The 21042-nt window shown below is 38.3% G+C and overlaps 1 protein-coding gene across 2 annotated transcripts in view; it reads right to left on the bottom strand.

The window, feature by feature from the left end:
- Positions 1-728: 728 nt before the first annotated feature.
- Positions 729-21042, bottom strand: part of Xiap (X-linked inhibitor of apoptosis) — a 50275-nt gene continuing 29961 nt past the window's right edge. The window contains exons 3-9 of one of the 2 annotated variants that reach the window (XM_021153202.3): positions 17709-17769; positions 15596-16501; positions 13997-14096; positions 11760-11838; positions 10427-10469; positions 8299-8499; positions 729-5690 (exon numbers count right to left, since the gene is read on the bottom strand). In XM_021153202.3, the coding sequence (XP_021008861.1) occupies positions 5497-5690; positions 8299-8499; positions 10427-10469; positions 11760-11838; positions 13997-14096; positions 15596-16501; positions 17709-17769 (1584 nt within the window). In that variant the 3' untranslated portion in view covers positions 729-5496. The remainder of the gene's footprint in view (positions 5691-8298; positions 8500-10426; positions 10470-11759; positions 11839-13996; positions 14097-15595; positions 16502-17708; positions 17770-21042) is intronic. The other variant, XM_085838189.1, reaches the window with a different exon arrangement.

Here is a 21042-nt window from a genome sequence, read left to right as displayed (position 1 = left end):
TAGACTCATTATTCCTTGCTTGGTGGCACTTTGTTCTTACAAAGTGGCTGTATGATCTTTGAACACAGACAGGCTACTCTGAGAGGAGAGTGGTGTCAACTATTCATTTTCCCCCTGGTGTTGGCAGTTAAATCTAGGTTCCCATGTATGCCACTGTTGTCAGCAGCAGGTACTCTGCCACTGAACCACACTTTTAGCCCAAACTTAAAAAGATTCATTCCTTTTTTTCTTTTTTGAACAGGGTGGCAGCAGGTTTCTCTATGTAACCCTGGCTATATTAGAATTCAGAGATCTGCCTGCCTCTGCTTCCTGAGTACTGGGATTAAAGTCATGGACATACCACCTGGCTGGTATGTGCAGTGTATCACAGAATGGGGTATGTGCCTGTGTGTGGTCCAGGAGGTAGGGCACCTGGTGGCGCATGCCTTTAATCCCAGCACTCGGGAGGCAGAGATCAAGGACAGCCAGGGCTATACAGAGAAACCCTGTTCCCTGTCTCGAAAAACCAAATAATAATAATAATAATAATAAATAAAAATAAAAAATTAAGTCTTGGATTTGATTCTCAATGCTTCATAGACCAGGTAGTCACAGCACTAAGTAGATAGAGGAAAGAGGATCAGAAGAAATCCAAGGCCACCCTTATCCATACTGAATTTAAGGCCAGTAGCCTGGGTTGATACATGAGATCCTATCTCAACAAAACATAAAATCAAATACAAAGAAGATAACATTTTAAAGAATAGTGCTTTATTGAATAAGTCTTATTCACAGAAAAATAAGCTTTAATCTACAACAAATGACAGATTATAGAGCAGAAAGCAATTCCATAAGGGAGTTTCCATAAACGAGTCATAAAAATTATATTCACAAATATAGTACAACACATGACAAAAGAATTGGTCATTTTTTTCAGGTAAAGTATAACAAAAATGCCAAAACAAAATTACACTAAAGCCATTATTACATCAAAATGCAAATTTGTTGGTAAGTATAGACAGTGATAAAATATACTTACAGAGTAATCTTAAATGCTCATTAATAATACATAAGCACATAGTAAATGCCAAACAGCTGTACTCACATCTGCAAACTTCAGCCTCCAAAAGAGAACTTTACCACTCAAGCATTACTGTCATATTGTTTAATTTGAAAGTATCAGCAATTGTCCTACTGTGGAAACTACAAAGCACCACTTACTGTGCAGTGATAAGAGTGTAATAGGATGAAGAGTTGAAAAACACCTGAGACTTCCAGGACAAGTGGCTGGTACGCTGAGGGTTTTCAACCCCAAACCATATCCCAGAGTAAGGATCACTAATCAGCTATATAGCTCCGAGCCAATCACCTCTCCTTTAAGTTGCCTCAACAATAAAATGAAGGTGGTGGTGGTAGTGTGAATAAGTGACTGTCTAAGGTCATTTCTAGCTGATAGTTGTTTTATTATATAAGGAAGGAATCTACATTGCACTAAATGTTTCAGAGCCAAACTAAAATATTAAGATGGGAATAAGTTGAGTGTTTCTATTGGAAAAAATTCGACTGAATTTAGTAAGAATACTTTCTCTAATTTTTGAAAAAGTAATTTAAATATTTTTAAAGGGTTGAACTACTTATTACAATTTATAGCTTTGTTACAAGAAGCATCCAGAGAAACAAATAATAGTGAGTAAAAGTTAACATAGTTTCATTTAAGCTTTAAAGATTATTTTTATTTTATGTGTAGGCGTGTATGACTGTGTATGTGTACACACATGCATGCACGCCTGAAGGCTAGAAGAGGGCACCAGAGCTGGAGTTACATGTCCTTGTCCATGTGGGTGCTGGGAACTGAACCTAAGTCCTCTGAAAAAGCAAGAAGTACTCTTAACTGAGTAATATTTCCAGGCTCTCTTTTAAGCTTTAGTCTAAGATCTTCCATCAAGACAAAGCCATGGAAGACTCTAAAAGTTTTAGGAGGAGAGTTAACACTTAAGAGTATGTAAGATGTTCTTGTGTTAATACTCTTGGTTTTCTCTCTCTTTTGTGTATGTGTCTGGGTGTAAGTGGTTACCTGCCATGATACATGTGTGGAGGCAGCAGATAACTTGTGGACGTTGGTGGGCCCTCACCTTCCCACTTTGTTTACCATGGTGCCTCCGCATTAATGCATAAGCCATTAGCTGACCATGAGCTTTGGGGCATTCTCCTAGCTACTTCCTGCTTCATGTAGGCATTCTGGGATTACAGGTGCTTGGGCTAGTGCCCTCAGCTTTTTGTTTTGTTTTGTTTTCTTTTCTTTTATGAGACAGGATTCCCTGTCCTGGAACTTGCTCTGTAGATCAGGCTGGCTTCAAACCCAGTTATCTGTCTAGCTCTGCCTCCCAAATGCTGGGATTAAAGGAGTGTGCTACCATGACCTGGCTGCTTTTATGCCCGTTCTGGGGATCTGAATTCAGGTTGTCAAGTCTATTTTTGACTAGTTCTTTCCTTCACGGATGGCTACCTTTTTAAAAAGAGAAGATGTGACTAAAATGTCAAATATTTCTCTATCCACTTTCTTGCTTCTCTAATAGCAGTGACAGACAGTCTACGTCATCCCTCCTCTTCCTTTATTCAGTATCTAGGGGCTCAGAAGTACAAGATGATTTAGGTCTAATGGGAACAATGCATGCAGCTAATGTTAGAGTGGCAGTTTCCATTCAGAGAGCTCAAAATATAAATCTTACTAAAATAAAATCAGATCAAAACACACTGTAACTAACAAGACAACAAACTGTCCTACCACAGCGAAATCACATTGTACTCACTCCACTCACCTCACCTCTACCCCTAACTACAGGAAGAGGCAAAAGTCTAGGAGGAAAGACAATCCTTTAATAAATGCTAAACACTCACACACATCTTGATTAACACAGTAAATAACAAATGAAAGTAACTATTACAAAATAACTTCAAAACTCACATGACTAATATGTAGTAAAATGGGTGGTTACTTCAAAATTCTAGAGTGAACTTTATACAGCAAAAGACCATCAGCACGCAGACACTGAGAACACTCTCAGGGGTGGCGATTCAGAGCTGGTTATACTGTGACCTTCTGAGTGAACATTTTTTACACAACCATACTGGAAAGGATCCAGTGCCCTTTTTTTAGTGTGATTTCAGACCAACTCTGCTAAGTCTCCAATAATTTGATTAGAGTTAGAGTGCTGTGATTTTAAGAACCCGAAGCAACAGCATTTTCTAAACAATTCCTAAAATAAACTTGTTAGCCACATCAGCTCCATGAATTCAATTTCGCAACTCATGAAGACAAGAAAAGAGGTCTTGCTTAACTCTCAGCACACGGGTTTTAAAAGAGTTTTAATGAACTAAGGCTCTGAGAACAAGAAAAGCCTTATTTGAAAACATTCAGTCCTTAAGTCCTAGGCTAAGGACTAGATTAAACAAACTACCTATAAGACTTGTACCTGAAGTGCCTTGGAAACAATTTAAAAAACTATTCCCTGGCAGAATGCTTGAAATATAAATTGAAATTGAAATCTTAGTCAACTTAGATCAAATGTAATTTAATGATTATATAACTAAATCTAAGCAGAAGACACTATACAGAACTGAGAATTTTGAAGAAGAAGAAGAAGAAGAAGAAGAAGAAGAAGAAGAAGAAGAAGAAGAAGAAGAAGAAGAAGAAGAAAGAGAGAGAGAGGGAGGCAGTCAGTTACTTAATTCTGTTGGTTTCTATTTAAATTTGCAATTAAAATAACATCACTTACCATAGTAGTCAACAGAGGTTAGGAGAACCTAACAATACTCTTTCTCTTAGAAAATACAACAAAAAGTCTAAATTGTAACAGTTTCACTCTCAAACTGTTCTCTGTAGTAAAATAGACCAGTCTTTACAAGGTCTCTCATGACAATTACTTAAGGTAAATCCCGTGTTCTATGAAGCACTTTAGCTTTTGATTGTATTCATATTGACCTATACAAGTTGTTAAAAATATTCAAACAACCACTCTTGTCAGTATGTTACAATTTCCAAGGTTTTAAGGATCTTCAGAAAATATTTTTAAAGTATCCACTACCATTACTAGTCATGAAAACAAACAAACACAAAACAATCAAAGACTGAACATTTTGTACTATATACATCTTAACCATCCTAACATGAAACTTTTAGGACACAGAATGACACTGAGAAAGAATCTCAACATGGAGAGCCAACACTAAAACTACAAGCCATATACAACACGCGTCTACATTTACCTACAGAAGCAGACAGATGGTTAAAATACTGGGTTAACAAAGATCTTTTAGTAAAGTGACTTAGGCAGGCTTAAACTAGCAAGGATTAAGGATGAATCCTTACTAATTAATTGGAAGATCTGAGACATATTTTATATTTCATTTTACAAAATCAGAAATATTTATTTTGAAACAAGATAAAAAGACATGATCTACCTGTCAGAAAACTACCACTCAGAAATATTTTTCATCCACAAAGCAGGTAAAACAAAAACATTTAAAGTTCACATTGGCACCAGAAAAGTTAACTGGCCTGCCTTCCTGGATTAGAAAAACTAAAACTGAGCGATAAGTAGTTTTGCAGACGTTTGAACATGCCTAAGCCTTTAAATCAGCAAAATATTTACTAAGAACTCTGATTATAAAAGTAATACATACTTATAAAACCTTTAAACAGAAAAAAATGAAAAAAAAAGTGAAGGGCTCAATAAACCCCTCTAAGACCCATCCCCCACCCCCTGAAGAAAAAATACATTTAAGAGTGTGATACTTATATTTCCAAACCTTCTTGTCCTATACAGATACAAAATACACACACGCTGATTTGGCTCCAACTAGATACAATGTTTTGCCATTTGTATTTTACACTTAACTATATCTGTGTTGCCTTTCCATGTCAGTACATGCTGGTTAGATGGTAGTCTACCATTCAATATCTTTTAGGAGATGGCAAAATCACTTAAAAATACTCATATAAGTACATTTATAATTCCAATAAATTCCAAGTAAATGGGCAGAATCCTAAAACACAGAAACAAGCATCTAAAACAATCTTGATTCTGCCAGCAGTGTGGAACAGTTCTTTCCCTGTTTACAATAAGCAAATTAAAGTGATTGGGCAGATTAAATCAAATCTCCATGCTTATACAGAACACTCCATTTGTTAGCTTATGCAGAAGGCATGAAAAATGCAGGTGATGAATTCACTTACATATAGAAATCAAGCCAGTGTACTACCAATGTACATGTGAAAAGCTATAAAATACTTCTTTGTCTAAGGTTTCAATAGAGTAAAACACTGGCTAAATGATACAGCTGATAACTCGAAAGATGCAGAAATTGAAAGTTTAGACGGAAACAGTGCCGTTACCATTTGTCTCCATTTGGAAACAGCAGATGCTAATGGAATGCAATGCTGATTACTTCAAGTTCGCTCCCATCACACATTCAATTACAGCAAGAAGAACATAACATGCCTACTGTGGTGCCGGACTAAGACATAAAAATTTTTTGCTTGAACGTAATGACGGTGTAGCACATGGGACATTTGTCAACTGCTTCAGCACACTGTTTACAAGTGACCAGATGTCCACAGGGAACAAAAACGACAGCAATATTTCTATCCATACAGATTTTGCAAAGCTTCTCCTCTTGTAGGCGCCTTAGCTGCTCTTCAGTACTAATGTCTGTGTAAAAAGAAAAACAACATATACTAATTTTTGGTTTTATTGTTTAAATTCGTTGAAACATTGAACCCCTCCTGTGTGCCAGACACTGAAGTCCTGGGAGACACGAAAATGACTCAGACATAGCACAAATTCTTAAGTAGCTTGTGTGCTAGTGGGAGAGGCTGTGAGATACAGCCAGAGAGGGTAAGTACAAAGCAGAACATACTATAATCAAGTTACATACAGAGTGCTCTGGGGCAAAATGAACAAGTTCTTCTGTCTGGATGGCTGGGGAAGGCATCGTGATAAGCAGGACTGCAGTGGTGTAGTGACATTTAAGTACAGGCAACAAATTACCAGGCAGAAAAAGCAAAGATGGGGGAAATGTACAAACATATTGAAAGGCATGGGTAATTCCAGGAAGGGGTCTATTTGAAGGCTGCTTCTACCGTGGGACAGGTAGGATTTAGTGCTTAGATGTGAGGGGTGAAGAGAGAAAGAGAAAGTAAAGTTGGGCTTGTCAGTGTCAAGGAGGCAGTAAGAACTATTGGAAATAGAGAAGGAGGTAAAGGCTTTACAGTTGCAAGTACATTTAAGACGTTGGCAGGCTATCCAAACAAAAACATTTGGGTGTAATTAGAGGATACTGAAGTAGCTGCATAGCTGAACCTTTGCCAAAACAGATTTTGTGAAATGCTAACAAATATGCCACAAAACTATGATTTGTAGTCATATATGATAACAGCAACGATAATCAACAGTAATAGAACATAAATATTATATGCTGGGCATTACTCCAAATAAATTACATATTTTAACTATATTTGTAATCACTGTATCCTAATGGTTTATAAATCTGGCTTCAAATGAGAATTGGAAGGTTTTTCCCCCTTTGGGGTGTGTGTGTGTGTGTGTGGGGGGGGTGTCAGCATCCTGAAAATTCAGGATACTGAATACCATTCATTGTGCCACATACCTACCTCTTGTGGCATTTTTACAAACAAGTTGTCTTTCCTTCTAAAAAATAATTTATTACATGTATTTATATTTGTGTGAGTGCATACACTGTGGCACATGTGACAAAGTGAAGAGGTCTACTTTCCGGAGTTGGTTCTCTTTGTCCACCATACAGTTCCCAGGTTTCTAGTCCTCAAGTTAGATCTTCAGTCTTGGAAGCAAGCACCTTACCCACTGATCAACTGCACTAGCTCTGCTAGGTTCTTCCACTAACTTCTAGGACTAGTCACATGAAACTATTTCACTGGATGAATCCCATTATGGGAACACAATGCATTTCCCTATTAAACTTTGTATATATCCTTTTCAAAACAAAACAAAACAAAATTCTGGGTCTTATTATTTAGCCGTGGCCTGTCTCTGCCTCCTGAAATCCTGAGATTAAAGGTGTGTGCCACCATGGCTGCTATCTCTCCTTTTTATGGCATTTATGTCCTGGAGGGAACATTATTTCCAAAACATGTTTAGAAAGCAAGTTTAATCTTGTTCTTACTTAACAAGCACTTACTGAACACTTACTTGGGCATTTGGTATAAAATAAATAATACATACATATACTTTAGGCACCCAATATTCACAGACAAATTGGGAACATAAGTAAACAGAAAATTATGATATGCTAAACAGTGACAATGATATTAAACGAAGGTGAAAGAAATGACTGAAGCATGCTGCAAGAGACAGAGCACGACATATAAGGGCGTAAGTCAAAACTGGTAATTGAATATGAAGGAAACCAGACCAGATACAGAAGGTCGGCAAGAGTTGACCCTTAAAGATGTGACAAACCATGGAAGCATTGAGACTTGATTCTGAGGGTTTGGAGAGCTGCTGAGGAGTTTTGAATCAGAGAGAAGTACTGCCGTATTTGAGCTCTCTGGGTATGAAAAGGACAAAAGGATTGTTCTAGTCTCTTAAGAAACAGCCTTCAGGGGTGGCAAGATGGCTCAATGGGTAAGAGTACTGACTGCTCTTCTGAAGGTCCTGAGTTCAAATCCCAGCAACCACATGGTGGTTCACAACAATCTGTAATGAGATCTGACGCCATTTTCTGGTGCATCTCAAGTCAGCTACAGTGTACTTATGTATAATAATTGACCAGAGCAAGTGGGACCGACCTGAGTGAGCAGGGTTGAGCAGAGCGAGCAGAGGTCCTAAAAATTCAGTTCCCAACAACCACAAGAAGGCTCACAACCATCTGCATAGCAACAGTGTACTCACATACATAAAATAAACAAATAAATCTTTAAAAAAAAGAAAAGAAACAGCCTTCAGGCTGGGTGTGGGGGCTCATGCCTTTAATCCCAGCATTTGTGGGGTAGAAGCAAGTGGATCACTTGAGTTTGAGATCCAGCCTAGTCTACATAGCAAATTCCAGGACAGCCAGGGCTATACAGAGCTGTCTCCAACCCCCCACCCCACCCAGAAAAAGAAAAAGGATAAAAGAAAAACTGTCCAGAAGTAGCTTATCTGCTGTATTTTTGGTTGTTCATTGAAATAAGAGAACCATAATACTAAGTTCAAAGAGTAAAAGTGTTTATCCTATGGAGATATTATAAAGGAAATGGATGGGCTACAAGGTGATTTTTCCTATAAAAACAATGCATACCTTTCTGCAATGAAGTTTGACTTGACTCATCCTGTGTATTATCTTTCTGAGCACTCACAAGATCTGCAATCAGGACCTCAAGTGATAGATAACTGCTCCCAGATGTTTGGATTTTTTCTTCCATTGTTTTCTTAATGTCCTTGAAGCTAAATCCCATTCGTATAGCTTCTTGCACCATAGGATTCTGGAAGATGGTATCATCTGAAATCAAAGTTGGGTGGAGAAAGAACATAGTGGAAGTATTTTCATTAACATAACTAAACAGTAAACAGTTTAGGGATTTGAGACTATCATATGGATGAAAAGTTCAGCAGTAGAGTGTTTGCCTATATGTGTTGCTGTGCCTTTGATTTCCAAAGCTGAAAAGAAAAGTGGTGCTCATGTACGCCTTTAGTCCCAGCACTCAGGAGGCAGGGACAGGCAGATCTTTTGAGTTCTAGGTCAGCCTGGTCTACAGAGAAAGTTCCAAGACATCCAGGAAACCCTATCTCAAGAAACCACAAAAAGAAGTATGCTAGAGAAAAATGATTTCTTTAACTTGGTTATTTATACCTGCTACCAAATCCATTCCAAATAATATAACGTAGCTCTGCATTTCAAGCATATTTACAAATATTTGTAGTATCCTCCTGCCTTGTAATCCTTTACACACAAAACAGATAATGTTACAACATTAGGGAATAGGGACCCACCAGATACTCTAAATTAAAACATACTGCTTCAGCCGGGCGTGGTGGTGCACGCCTTTAATCCCAGCACTTGGGAGGCAGAGGCAGGCGGATTTCTGAGTTCAAGGCCAGCCTGGTCTACAAAGTGAGTTCCAGGACAGCCAGGGCTATACAGAGAAACCCTGTCTCGAAAAACCAAAAAAAAAAAAAAAAAAAGAAAAGAAAAAAAAAAAGAAAAGAGAAAACAAAACAAAAAAACTGAAAACCCACAAATGGAAACTCCAAAAGAACTAGTGTCTGCTCGGCAGTGGTGGCGCACGTCTTTAATCCTAGCACTTGCGAGTCAGAGGCAGGCGGATTTCTAAGTTCGAGGCCAGCCTGGTCTATAGAGTTGAGTTCCAGGACAGCCATGTCTATACAGAAAAACCCAGTCCCCCCCAAAAAAAAACACTAGTGCACAGGTGCTGTGGTGGACACCTTTAATTTTAACACTGTGGAGGCAGAGACAGAGGCAGGAAGGTATCTGGGGGTTTGAGGCCAGCCTGCTCTTCAAAGTGAGTTCCAGGACAGTTGAAATATATAGAAAAACTCCGTTCCACACCACCACCACCACCACCAAACCCCCATACATAATCAATCACACTAAAATTTACATTTAGGGCTGGAGAGATGACTCAGCCGTTAAGAGCACTGACTGTTCTTCCTAAGGTCCTGAGTTCAAATCCCAGCAACCACATGGTAGCTCACAACCATCCATAATGAGATCTGACATCCTCTTCTGGTGTGTCTGAAAACAGCTATAGTGTACTTACATATACTAATAAATCTTTAAAAAAAACTAAATCTACAATATGCTATGGAATTTAGAAGACCTTGTTTATAGCGCTTAGTTCTATTAACAATTTATAATAGTGCATGCATTTAATTGGGAGGCAGAGGCAGGCATATCGCTGTGAGGTTGAGGCTAGCCTGTTGTATAAAACAACTTCCATGACAGCCAGGGGTACACAGAGAAATCCTTTCTCTAAAAACAAAATGAAACAAAACGAAATTATACCGTGGCCATGGGTAGATCACCAGGCATGCATATGGCACACATATATGAAGGCTGACCACCCATACAGATTAAATAAATAAGTAAATGAAAACGTAAAAACCTAAACTTCTAATTTCTTTGTTGTTTTAATATATTTTCCTCCCTCCCTTCCTTTCTTAAAAACATGCCATGCAATCCAGACTGACCACAAGTTCAGAATTCTCCTACTTTAACATCGTGAGTGCTAGGATTACAGATTTCCACCACAGCACCTGGCTTTCTATTAATGTTCTCACTACAAAACTATCTGGTATAAAATTATAAGCACTTCATTAAATTCTTAAATTTATAGCAGCCTAATTAAACATACTATAATAAATTGGCCACAAAACTAAACAGATTTATTTTTAATAGGCATATTTACCAATTTTTTTAGTTAGAGATGGTGTTTTTTCAGCAGTTCTTCCCTAAAATAGAAATATGAATGGTAAGAATTCACTTTAGCAGAAAGCAATTATCTCAATTTGAAAAGTTAATAAACTTAAAACAAATTGGCTTTATTCTAATTTTAAAAACCTGACTATTCATAAGAGCATAACCTAACGGAATGGAAGGAAGGTAAGACTATCTATCTACTCATCACCCCTTTATAGATAAGAAACTGAGGGCCAAAGAGATCCAATGACCCCCTGGAGAACAAACCAATACAAATGCAGCTAAAAGCTAAGGGTAGAACCATCATGTCCACTCTAGACTCCCATTGCAGTCCAAAGTTCTTCTCAGTCTACTAATGTTCTGACGGTCACTGTTCTGTGTCAATTCAGACACAGTTTTACATCTTGATTGAACCCAGGGGCTTGTTTATGCTAGCCAGAAAAGGTATAACCCATGTATATCTCTGTCCTTATTTTTGCAATCTGAAGTATTATCTTTTTTTTTAAATATTTTTATTAGGTATTTTCCTCATTTACATTTCCAATGCTATCCCAAAAGTCCCTAATATACTCCCCCCCCCACTCCCCTACCCACCCACTCCCACTTTTTGGCCCTGGCGCTCCCCTGTACTGGGGCATATAAAGTTTGCAAGTCCAATGGGCCTCTCTTTCCAGTGATGGCCAACTAGGCCATCTTTTGATACATATGCAGCTAGAGACACATATGGATAGACACATAGAGATACATATGGAGCTAGAACTCCGGGGTACTGGTTAGTTCATATTGTTGTTCCACATATAGGGTCTGAAGTATTATCTGCTAAAAGGTTACTAAAGACACACACACACCATAGGAAGACTAACAGAGTCAACCAACTTGGACCATTGGAGTTTCCCAGAGACTGAATCACCAGCCAAAGAGCAAGCATGGGCTGGATCTACACATGCCCCCTGCACATATATAGTAGATGTACAGCTTGGTCTATGTGGGTCCCCCAACAACTGGAGTGGGGGCTGTTCCTAAACCTACTGCCTGCCTGTGGGTCCTGTTCCTCTAACTGAGCCTCCTTGTCTGGCCTCAGCAGGAGAGGATGTACCTAATGATTCAGTGACTTGATATGGCAGGGTGGGGGTGATACCCAGGGAGGGCCTCCCTCTTCTCAGGGGGGGATGGGGAGAGAATGAGAGAAGAAGTTGTGTAAGGGAGAAACTGGGAAATGGGGAGTGGATATTGGGATGTAAAGTGAATAAATAAATTAATGAAAACAAAAGAAAAACAAATAATATAGAATTTGAAAACATATTGCACAATAAGCTACTTACCAAAGATTCCTCAAGTGAATGGGTTAAATGAATATTATTTATATATTCTTGCCCCTTCTCATCCAATAGGTATTTACACCTAAAAGATTAATGAAAATTAAATTAAATTAAACTCTACTAGCTGATAAATTAGTGAAGTACTAGTAAAGGCAGTCTCCAGCATTAAATTCCATTAACTATCTTGGGGCCAGAGAGAAGGCACTTTCTGACAAGTTCAATCTTAGGAGCTCACAGAGAAGAACAAAGCCCTCCAGGCTGTACAAACCGCCAACTGTGCATTATGAGATGTACATCCCCCACCCATGCAATGGACAAACAAGTAAAACCAACCTTTTCATTCTTGTCTTTTTTGTATATTACTGGGGATTAAACTAAGAGCCATGAGCACACTAAGCAGGCACTCCATCACTTACCTATAACATCAGTTCCCATTAGAGGCCATTCTGAAGCTGGCCTCAAATTTGCTATGTAGCCAAACATGACCTTGGACTTCTAAACCTCCTGCCTACATATCCCAAATGCTAGGATTATAAGCAGGAATAACCATAAATCACCCCAGTCTTTTAAAAAGAGCTTTTTATTTGTGATAGGGTCTTTCTAAGAAGTCCAAGTCTGGCCTTGAATGCGCTTTGTAGCCTAGACAGGCCCTGAAATTCCCATTCTCCTATCTCAGCAGACTCCTAAGCAGCTGAGGTTAAATGCCTGAGCTTCATTCACTGTTTCTGAGGAGCCACAAAGTACTGCTATACAACTCCTTATCCAGCTATAATTTCAAGACTATTACTCATGCTAATAATATCAATTTGAAAACTTTCAATTTATAAGTAAGAGTTACTGAATTAGGAGCCAAGTATGGTGACATCCGACTATAATCTTAGCACTTGAGAGGCTGAGACAGGAAAACTGATATGAAAACCTGGCTACTCTGGGCTATATATAGCCTGTGCCAAAAAAGAAAATGAAAAAAAAAAAAAGTCAAAAAAGCTATTAGCCAGGCATGGTGGCAAAACCTGAATTATCTGCACTTAGAAGATTAACCAAGAACAGAAGTTAGTGCCATCTTTGGCTACATAGTGAATTCTTGCCAACCTGAGGTACAAGAGATACTACCCCCAAAAAGACAAGACACCTCTATAATACTCAAGAGGCAGAAGCTGGAAGGCTGCCCACAAGTTTGAAGGCCAGCCGCATGTACATAGGAATTTGCAGTCTAGTTAAGGCTACATAACAAGACCATATCTCAAACAAACAAAACTAAAACTAAAGCCAGGCAAAAGAAGCTATTAAATTAGTACCCTAACACTTAGTTATTACTATTTATTTATTTATTTATTTATTTATTTATTTATTTGGTTTTTCTGATATAGGGTTTCTCTGTATACTCTTGGCTGTCCTGGAACTCCACAGACCAGGCTGACCTCAAACTCAAAAGAGATCCACCTGCTTCTGCCTCCTGAGTGCTGGGATTAAAGCCATTTGTCACCAACACCACCAGGCCATACTGACATTTTTTTTTAAAGGTTCAAAATGGTTAATCTTTTAAAACCAGTACTGAAAACTTAAAAACCTTAGTTTTTATTTTCTCATTTATCTTGAATATTGTTTTAAAAAGATTCTTTTCAAATGATTGTTCTAATGTTTGAAGTCTAATATATATTTTATATGTTAGAAGCTCACATAACTTATAGAGCTGAGTATTTTCAAGGCAAGATGACAAAGAGTCTGAGACAAGAGGGTTTCAAGATGGAGGCCAGCCTGGAAGGCACAGGCAATTTCAGGTCAACCTGAGCTAATGTGAGACCTTGTCTCAAATTAAAAAACAAACAAACAATAATATACATTATGACCATTCTTCAGGACTTCTCATGGTACTATGGGCTCATGCCAATCTCCAAAGAGCCTACTTCTAAATAAAAAGTATGTATTTTGTATACTAAATAAAAGAATATACATTTTAATAATTTGGTTTTTAGAAATAGAATCATCTAAGTATCATATGACATATAAACAGTGAATGTTTTGGTTACCAGAAGTCTTAGGTGGTTGGGTTTTTTGGGTTTTTTTTGTTTTTTGTTTTTTTTTCTTGCCTACAAAGTAGGTGACCCCATTTCTGTAAACTTGGTGTGAATTTCAAGCCATAGTGAAGGCAAAAATAGTTGAGGTGAAAAGTAATTCAAATATTTCCACTGCACAATGTCCAACTTTTCTGTTACTGAATGAACAATTAAGGATCTTACCCTGGATACCACTTTGCATGCTGTTCCCAAGGGTCTTCACTTGGCTTCCAATCTGTGAGCCCTCCTCCACAGTGAAAGCACTTCACTTTATCGCCTTCACCTAACAAAACATGCAAGAAAAACTATGCCTTTCTGTGCAAGTCTAAGTTTTCAGAAAAATGCCTGTTTTAACATCTAAGTTACAGAAAACCTCATGCCTTAAAAGACAACATTCACATTCCATCTAGATATGATCTTTGTCATTTGAAGGAAAATACATACTAAATTCATCATCTCAATATAATGTGCTTAGTAGACTACAATGAAAATAAAATCACAGTATTTATGTTAGAAACTATAATTGTTACATTCTTTCTAGTGTATGTCATTTGGACCATCACTATTAAACTTTACTTCATCAAACTGAAATCTGTTTAAGTTATATTCCAAATGTTAACAATAATACAGTTCAGCATAAACTATAAGCATAAATCTTTAAGGACATGAAACAGACCTTTATGATTACTAATGTTATGGGCTGGAGAGATGGCTCAGAGATTAAGAGCACTAACTGCTTTTCCAGAGGTCCTGAGTTCAATTCCCAGCAACAACATGGTGGCTTATAACCACCTGCAGTTGGATCCAATGTTCTCTTCTGGTATGTCTAAAGAGTGTAACAGTATACTCATATCCAGTAAATGAATAAATAAATAAATCCAAAAAAGATTACTATGTTATATAAGTGAAATAATTTATATTTGAATTTGGCATTATTTTCCTAAAATAAATGAGTCAGGCATGCAGATTAAAATAGTCCTAGAAGCCATAAGACTGGCAGCTTTTCTTGAAACATGCATAGGCATTGCTTAAAAAGTACTCTGAAGCAGTTCAGGCAGCTTCCAAAGATGTGGCGTACACTTTAAAGGCAGACGTTAATTTTTGTTTGGTTGGCTTTTTGAGAGATGGCATCATGACGTAGCCCAAACTGCCCTCAAACAAACTCATGCTCATTATTCTACCTCGGCTGCTAAGATTGCTGGGATTACAGGTATGTGGCACTATGCTAAGCTCCATGTCGAGTTACCATGAATCAAACCAAATTCTCTAAGGTTAACTATCTCTATGGAATTGTGGTGAAGCTTAGAGACAATCCATGTAGTAAATATTTTGAGCATACAGAGCAGACATTTAATAAATGGCAGATGGTATTACTAATAGATCCACTATCTGTCAGAAATTGATACTATCTTTTCTCTCAACTCTAACCTCCCCCAGCCAAGAATTACTTAAACACAGATCTGACTCATAAAAGCATAGCCTTTTAACATAAATTCAGTAGTTACATTAAAGATGTAACATGAAAGCCGGGCGTGGTGGCGCACGCCTTAAATCCCAGCACTCGGGAGGCAGAGGCAGGCAGATTTCTGAGTTTGAGGCCAGCCTGGTCTACAAAGTTAGTTCCAGAACAGCCAGGGCTATACAGAGAAACCCTGTCTTGACAAAAAAACAAAACAAAACAAAAAGATGTAACATGAATTTAGAGAATGAGCAAACTAACACAATGATTTTCTCTGCAGGAGCTCTGTGACATTTGGAAAGTAATTGTCTGGTGAAGTTTACCTAAAGCATAAAATCCAGCTCTTGCAAGCTGCTCCTTGTTAACTGAAGATGTCCACGTTCCAAAAGTAACGATCCGTGCTTCATATTCTGCCATGGCTGGATTTCTTGGAGAGTTTGTTGAATTTGGGAAATTCCTATCAGAACTCACACCAGATTCACTTCGAACATTAACATTCCGGCCCAAAACAAAGAAGCAATTAGGAAAGTGTCTCCTGTGTTCTGACCAGGCACGATCACAGGGTTCCCAATTTTTCAGTTTTCCCCCACAACAAAAGCATTGCACTTGATCATCAGTCCCTGTGTAGTAGAGGCCAGCACTAGCTAACTCTCTGGGGGTTAAATGAGCATAGTCCGGCCAGTTCTGAAATGACTTCAGTCTGGCTTCTTCACTACACATGGCAGGGTTCCTCGGGTATATGGTGTCTGAAATATCTACAACCTGTCCAGTTCTCAAGAGATAATCGGCATGAGTCTCAGATGGCCTGTCAAGGGCAAAAGGATTTCTGTTTCCCACACAGTTTTCAGATTTGTACTGGCCATTTTGGATACCAGGACTTGTAGACTGTGCGGCACCGTTTTCAAAATAAAAACCATTGATAAATCTGCAATTTGGGGATATTCTCCTGTGTCTTCCAACAGCTGAGTCTCCATACTGCCATCTATCTATTGCCGCGTGACAACTGAAACATTGCACGGTGTCTCCTTCACCGGTATAAAGAAACCCAGCTCGCGCCAATGTTGATGCTGAAACAGGACTACTACTTGGGAAGTTAGCAAATGTTTTTAATCTATTAAACTCTAATACAAATTCTTCATCCTTATTGGTGTCTGCAGGTACAAAAGTTCTAGTTCCTTCAAAACTGTTAAAAGTCATCTTCTCTGGAAAATAGGACTTGTCCACCTTTTCTAGAAAGAGAACATTGTATTAGGAACTTCAAAACACAAAACATAAGGGCTATTTCTGATACTAAGCACTAATATATTATCCAGTGATGACATAAAAATAATGGCACAATAACTAAGACACATTTTAATTCTAAACAGTAGAGTCGTACATTACCAAACCACTTTTGAGTTTTATAAAGTCTGCGCTTTTGTTTGTTCTCCTTTTTTAGTGTTTGGGCTTCACATAATGCCAAACACATGCTCTAACAGACCTACACCCCCAGCCTGGTTCTCTCTCACTTAAGTACTAGGGGTCCATCACAGGGCCTTTTGTATTTTAGGAAAGTGCTCTAGCAAAGAGCCTCAACCTCAGTCCCATTTTGTCTTTTGATGGAAGATAGTATATAAACAAACAGAGCAGAATTACTGATCTTAAGTATTCATTTTATATAAATATGGAAACTATGACAGAAAAATTATAAATATTAAACATGTGAAGTCATTAATTAGGAAAAACATGAAAGCAGCATAAAATATGCAGATTATTAAAGACTATGCATAATTGTTATAATGAATCATTACATATTCAAGGCAAAGTTCAATTTTTACTATTTAAAAACAGATGAATGTTTAGAATGTTAATGCATCAATTTAAAAAATATTTTTACTTCCCTGCTTAGCAAAACAAAGGTGCTCTAGTAGATGCCATGCTCAAGAGTATATAGGAAGCACAAATGAAACCTGATGCATTAAGAAAAAGACACACACACAAAGTTAGGTGGGTGGATCTGGGAGAAGCTGGGAAGGTAGGTACTATGATCAAAATACAATGTACAAAATTCTCAAAGGACTAAAAAAATTAATTATTAAACAAAAAGGTAAGTATTCACAGTATTGGTTTCAGCATAAGGATATCAAATGTTTCTCATTTTCATGTGTTGAGTCTTCTTTTGCTGGAAGTGGACCATTCCTTATTTTATGTGTGTACACATATACATACAATACATAGAGGCAAGAAACATAGACACAAACACACCCTACACATCCAAAACTGCCAGGCAGAGAATGCCTTAAGAAACATTCTAAATATTTACAGATATTAAGTAAAATTACTTTTGCTATCAACTTCTGTTGGTCAAGGAACAATCTGTTTGAATGAAAGAGAATTTAGCAGCCTCATTAGAGCTGCCAAATTACAACTGTGTAATGTTTAACCCAAATAACATACCAAAAGGAGTCAGCTGGGTTCTGGGAAGAGTGGCAAGATAGTTTGTCCTCCTCCAACAGGTCTGAAAGTGCAAAATGAATATAAATGTCCAAAACAGCAGCATAAATCATGGTTGCCTTAGGCAAAGCAGAAGAGCATGTGGTCACCCTAGCTACAGAAAATACTGCTTCTCCAGAATCTTCCACATTGCCATAATGTCCTTAGGATGTTTGCTAAATGCAAAATAAGCAAATGGCTAAAACTCAAATAATTTCAGAGTAAAAATGGAAGATTCTGATGTAAAAATCAATGCACTGGGTATAGCCTCAAAGGAGGACATACAAACAGCTAAACAACACATGAAAACACATCAACATCACACCAAACACCAGGGGGATAAAAATTAAAGCCACAGTGAGGTATCACCCCACAACCTATTAGGATAGCTATTATTTGAAAGACAAAAACCATCAAATGCTGCTGAGGAAGTGAACAACAGAGACCTGTAATCAGGAACATAAACAGCAATTACAGAAGACAAAATGGAGGCTCTTTTTGGTTTTGTGTAGATATGTGTGCCTGCTATGCATTCATGTGAGTGGATATCATCTTCTATTACTCTCCACTTTGTTGAGGCAGGATCTCTCAGATGAACTCAAGAGTTCACTAACCTGCTTGCTCCAAGGGATTTCTTTTCTGCCTCCACATGCACTGAGCTATCTCTCCAAGCCTAAAAAACTAGATAGACAGAGTTAGGGGTTGGAGAGAGGGCTTGGCAGTTAGGAGGAGTGGAGTTCAACTCCCAGCACCCATAGCCACACCTAGCTGCTCACAATCACCTGGAACTTCAGCTTCAGGGGATCTAATCCCTCTGGCCTTGGCACCTGCACTCACATGTACACACCCATTCGTACACAGACACATACATATACATGTTTAAAAGTCAAGAATATCCTAACCAAGTAGACAATGATGGGGATATTGCCCAAGTAGTAGAGTACCTACTAGATGTTCAAGGCCTGGGTTTAATCCTCAGGCACTACAAAAACTGGGTGTGGCAGCACATCTATAATCTCAGAACTCAGGAGGTAGAAGTGAGAGGATCAGAATGGCAAGCTCATTCTCAGCTACATAACAAGGTTTTAGGCCAGCCTACGATACAGGATCTCAAAACAAAGCAGAGGCAGCTCTAAAACAGGATCCAGCAGTCTCACCACTGGGCATACATCCAGGCTAAGTAAATCAGTATGTTGAAGAGACACCTGCATGTGCACATTTATTATAATACTGTGTGTATGTGAAATCAGCTTTAGCTGACTCTTGCTGAATGGACAAAAAAAAAATGTAGTATATGTACATAATATTTAGCCTTAAAAAGATTAGAATTCTGCCACTGGCAGCAACACAAATAGAAGTGAATGACATTATGTGAAAGGGAACGTGTTAGGTATATATGTGGAAGCTAAAAGGTTAACCTCACAGCACAGCAGTTAAGGGAACCTGGATGAAGGGAGACTGAATGGAACCAGGACTGTCAATGGGCATAAATAAGGGTGCTATAGCTGAACGGAAGTAACTTACAATGTTTTCCTTTGTTTTGAGACAGAGTTCACTGTGTAACCCAACTGGCCTCATATTTACTGCCCAAACCTCCACACTCCTGGGATTACATGCATGTACCACTAAGCCCTGCAGGATACAGAACTTTTCTTTTTTCCCATGTTTGTGTGTGTGTATGTGTGTGTGTGTGGGGGGGAATATGTATAGGAGCAGGCCTGTGCATGTGGAAGTCCAAGGTTGATGTTGGGAAGCACCCCAAATTTTTGGTCCATCTTACTCGTGGAGACAAGATCTCTAAATAAAACCTAGATCTCACTGACATGTCTAGTCAGCTAGACAGCTTGCTCTGGAGATCCTGTCTCCTCCTGGATTTAGGGGTACACTACCATGCCCAACCAACATTTACTTGGGTCCTAAGAATCAAAACTCAGAGATGGGTGTGGTGGCGCATGCCTTTAATCCCAGCACTCTGGAGGCACAGGCAGGTGGATTTCTGAGTTCGAAGGCCAGCCTGGTCTACAGAGTGAGTTCCAGTGTATATATATATATATGTTCATTTAGGGACTTAGGGAGCTGAGGCATGGGACACTGGATTAGAAACCAACCAGCCTGGGCCACATAATGAGACCCTGTCTGAAAAAAACAAACAAACAAAAGACCAGAATGGTGATGATGTCTTGTTTTTGAGATCTAGGGAAGATTTATCAGAACTTTGGGCATTATGTAAGCACAATATGTCTTAGAATATCAATTCCCTTTGAGTAATGTTAAAAAATGCCTCACTTGAAAAATGACAATATCCTTCAGGCTTGTGTGGCTTTGACAATTTTCACTAGTATTCACATCTCTCTTAAGAGCTGACTTTTATCTATCTATGAGAAATTTTTTTGGAATACAATTTTAGATACTTTTAAGTGTCATTTTCCAGATGTTTGAAAACATTCTGACAATAATGTTCAAAGTTCTTTATTGAATCAGCATATGCTGGATAATGATAGAAAAGATTCAAAGAAGAAAAAGGCTAGTTGATAAGCTAGTGAGATGAAACCTACTACAGAAATATGCAAGTTTATATTGTTTTTTAAAAAGGTATTAAAGCCGTGCGTGGTGGCACACAACTTTAATCCCAGCACTCGGGAGGCACAGGCAGGTGGATTTCTGAGTTTGAGGCCAGCCTGGTCTACAAAGTGAGTTCCGGGACAGCCAGGGCTACACAGAGAAACCCTGTCTCGAAACCCGCACCCCCTTAAAAAGTATTAAATAACTAGGGAAATGAACAAATGATTTAGAATGAAGTCACATAAAGGCGAACTTCCAGTTTAAAAACATTGGGATTTTAGTTAATTGCAAATTCATTACCAGCCAACATTATGTGACTGCAGAAAAAACCCACAGCCTTCAGACTACGTGACTGTCCAGATGTGGAACACTCATGTCCAATTCAGCTACATTATGAATATTATCTCCAATTCCAAACACACTTTAGAAGACACACTGACAATTATCATGTCCTTAGAAGAACATTCAAGATAACAGAATATGAGGAATAGTTGGAAGAAACAAGACTATCTTTATCCCAAAAGAAAGGAAGGTTGACATGTGGGAAAGAAATCCAAATTCAATGTACCTTTACAGTGGAATTAAGGCCAATGTATATACTTAATATATTTTAACTTATTTTTTTGCATTTTAAAGTGTGTGTGTGTGTGTGTGTTCAGGTCAGTGTATGTGCCATAGTAGATGTGTGGAGGTCAGAGAACAACTCTCAGGAGCCAGTGGTCTCCTTTTACCACGT

This window comes from Mus caroli, unplaced genomic scaffold (genome assembly GCF_978045245.1).
Source record: "Mus caroli unplaced genomic scaffold, Mus_caroli_1 scaffold_5, whole genome shotgun sequence".
In the NCBI taxonomy this organism is placed as follows: Eukaryota; Metazoa; Chordata; class Mammalia; order Rodentia; family Muridae; genus Mus; species Mus caroli.
Note: the sequence above shows the minus strand (reverse complement) of the source record. Positions and strands in the feature narration are given on the sequence as shown.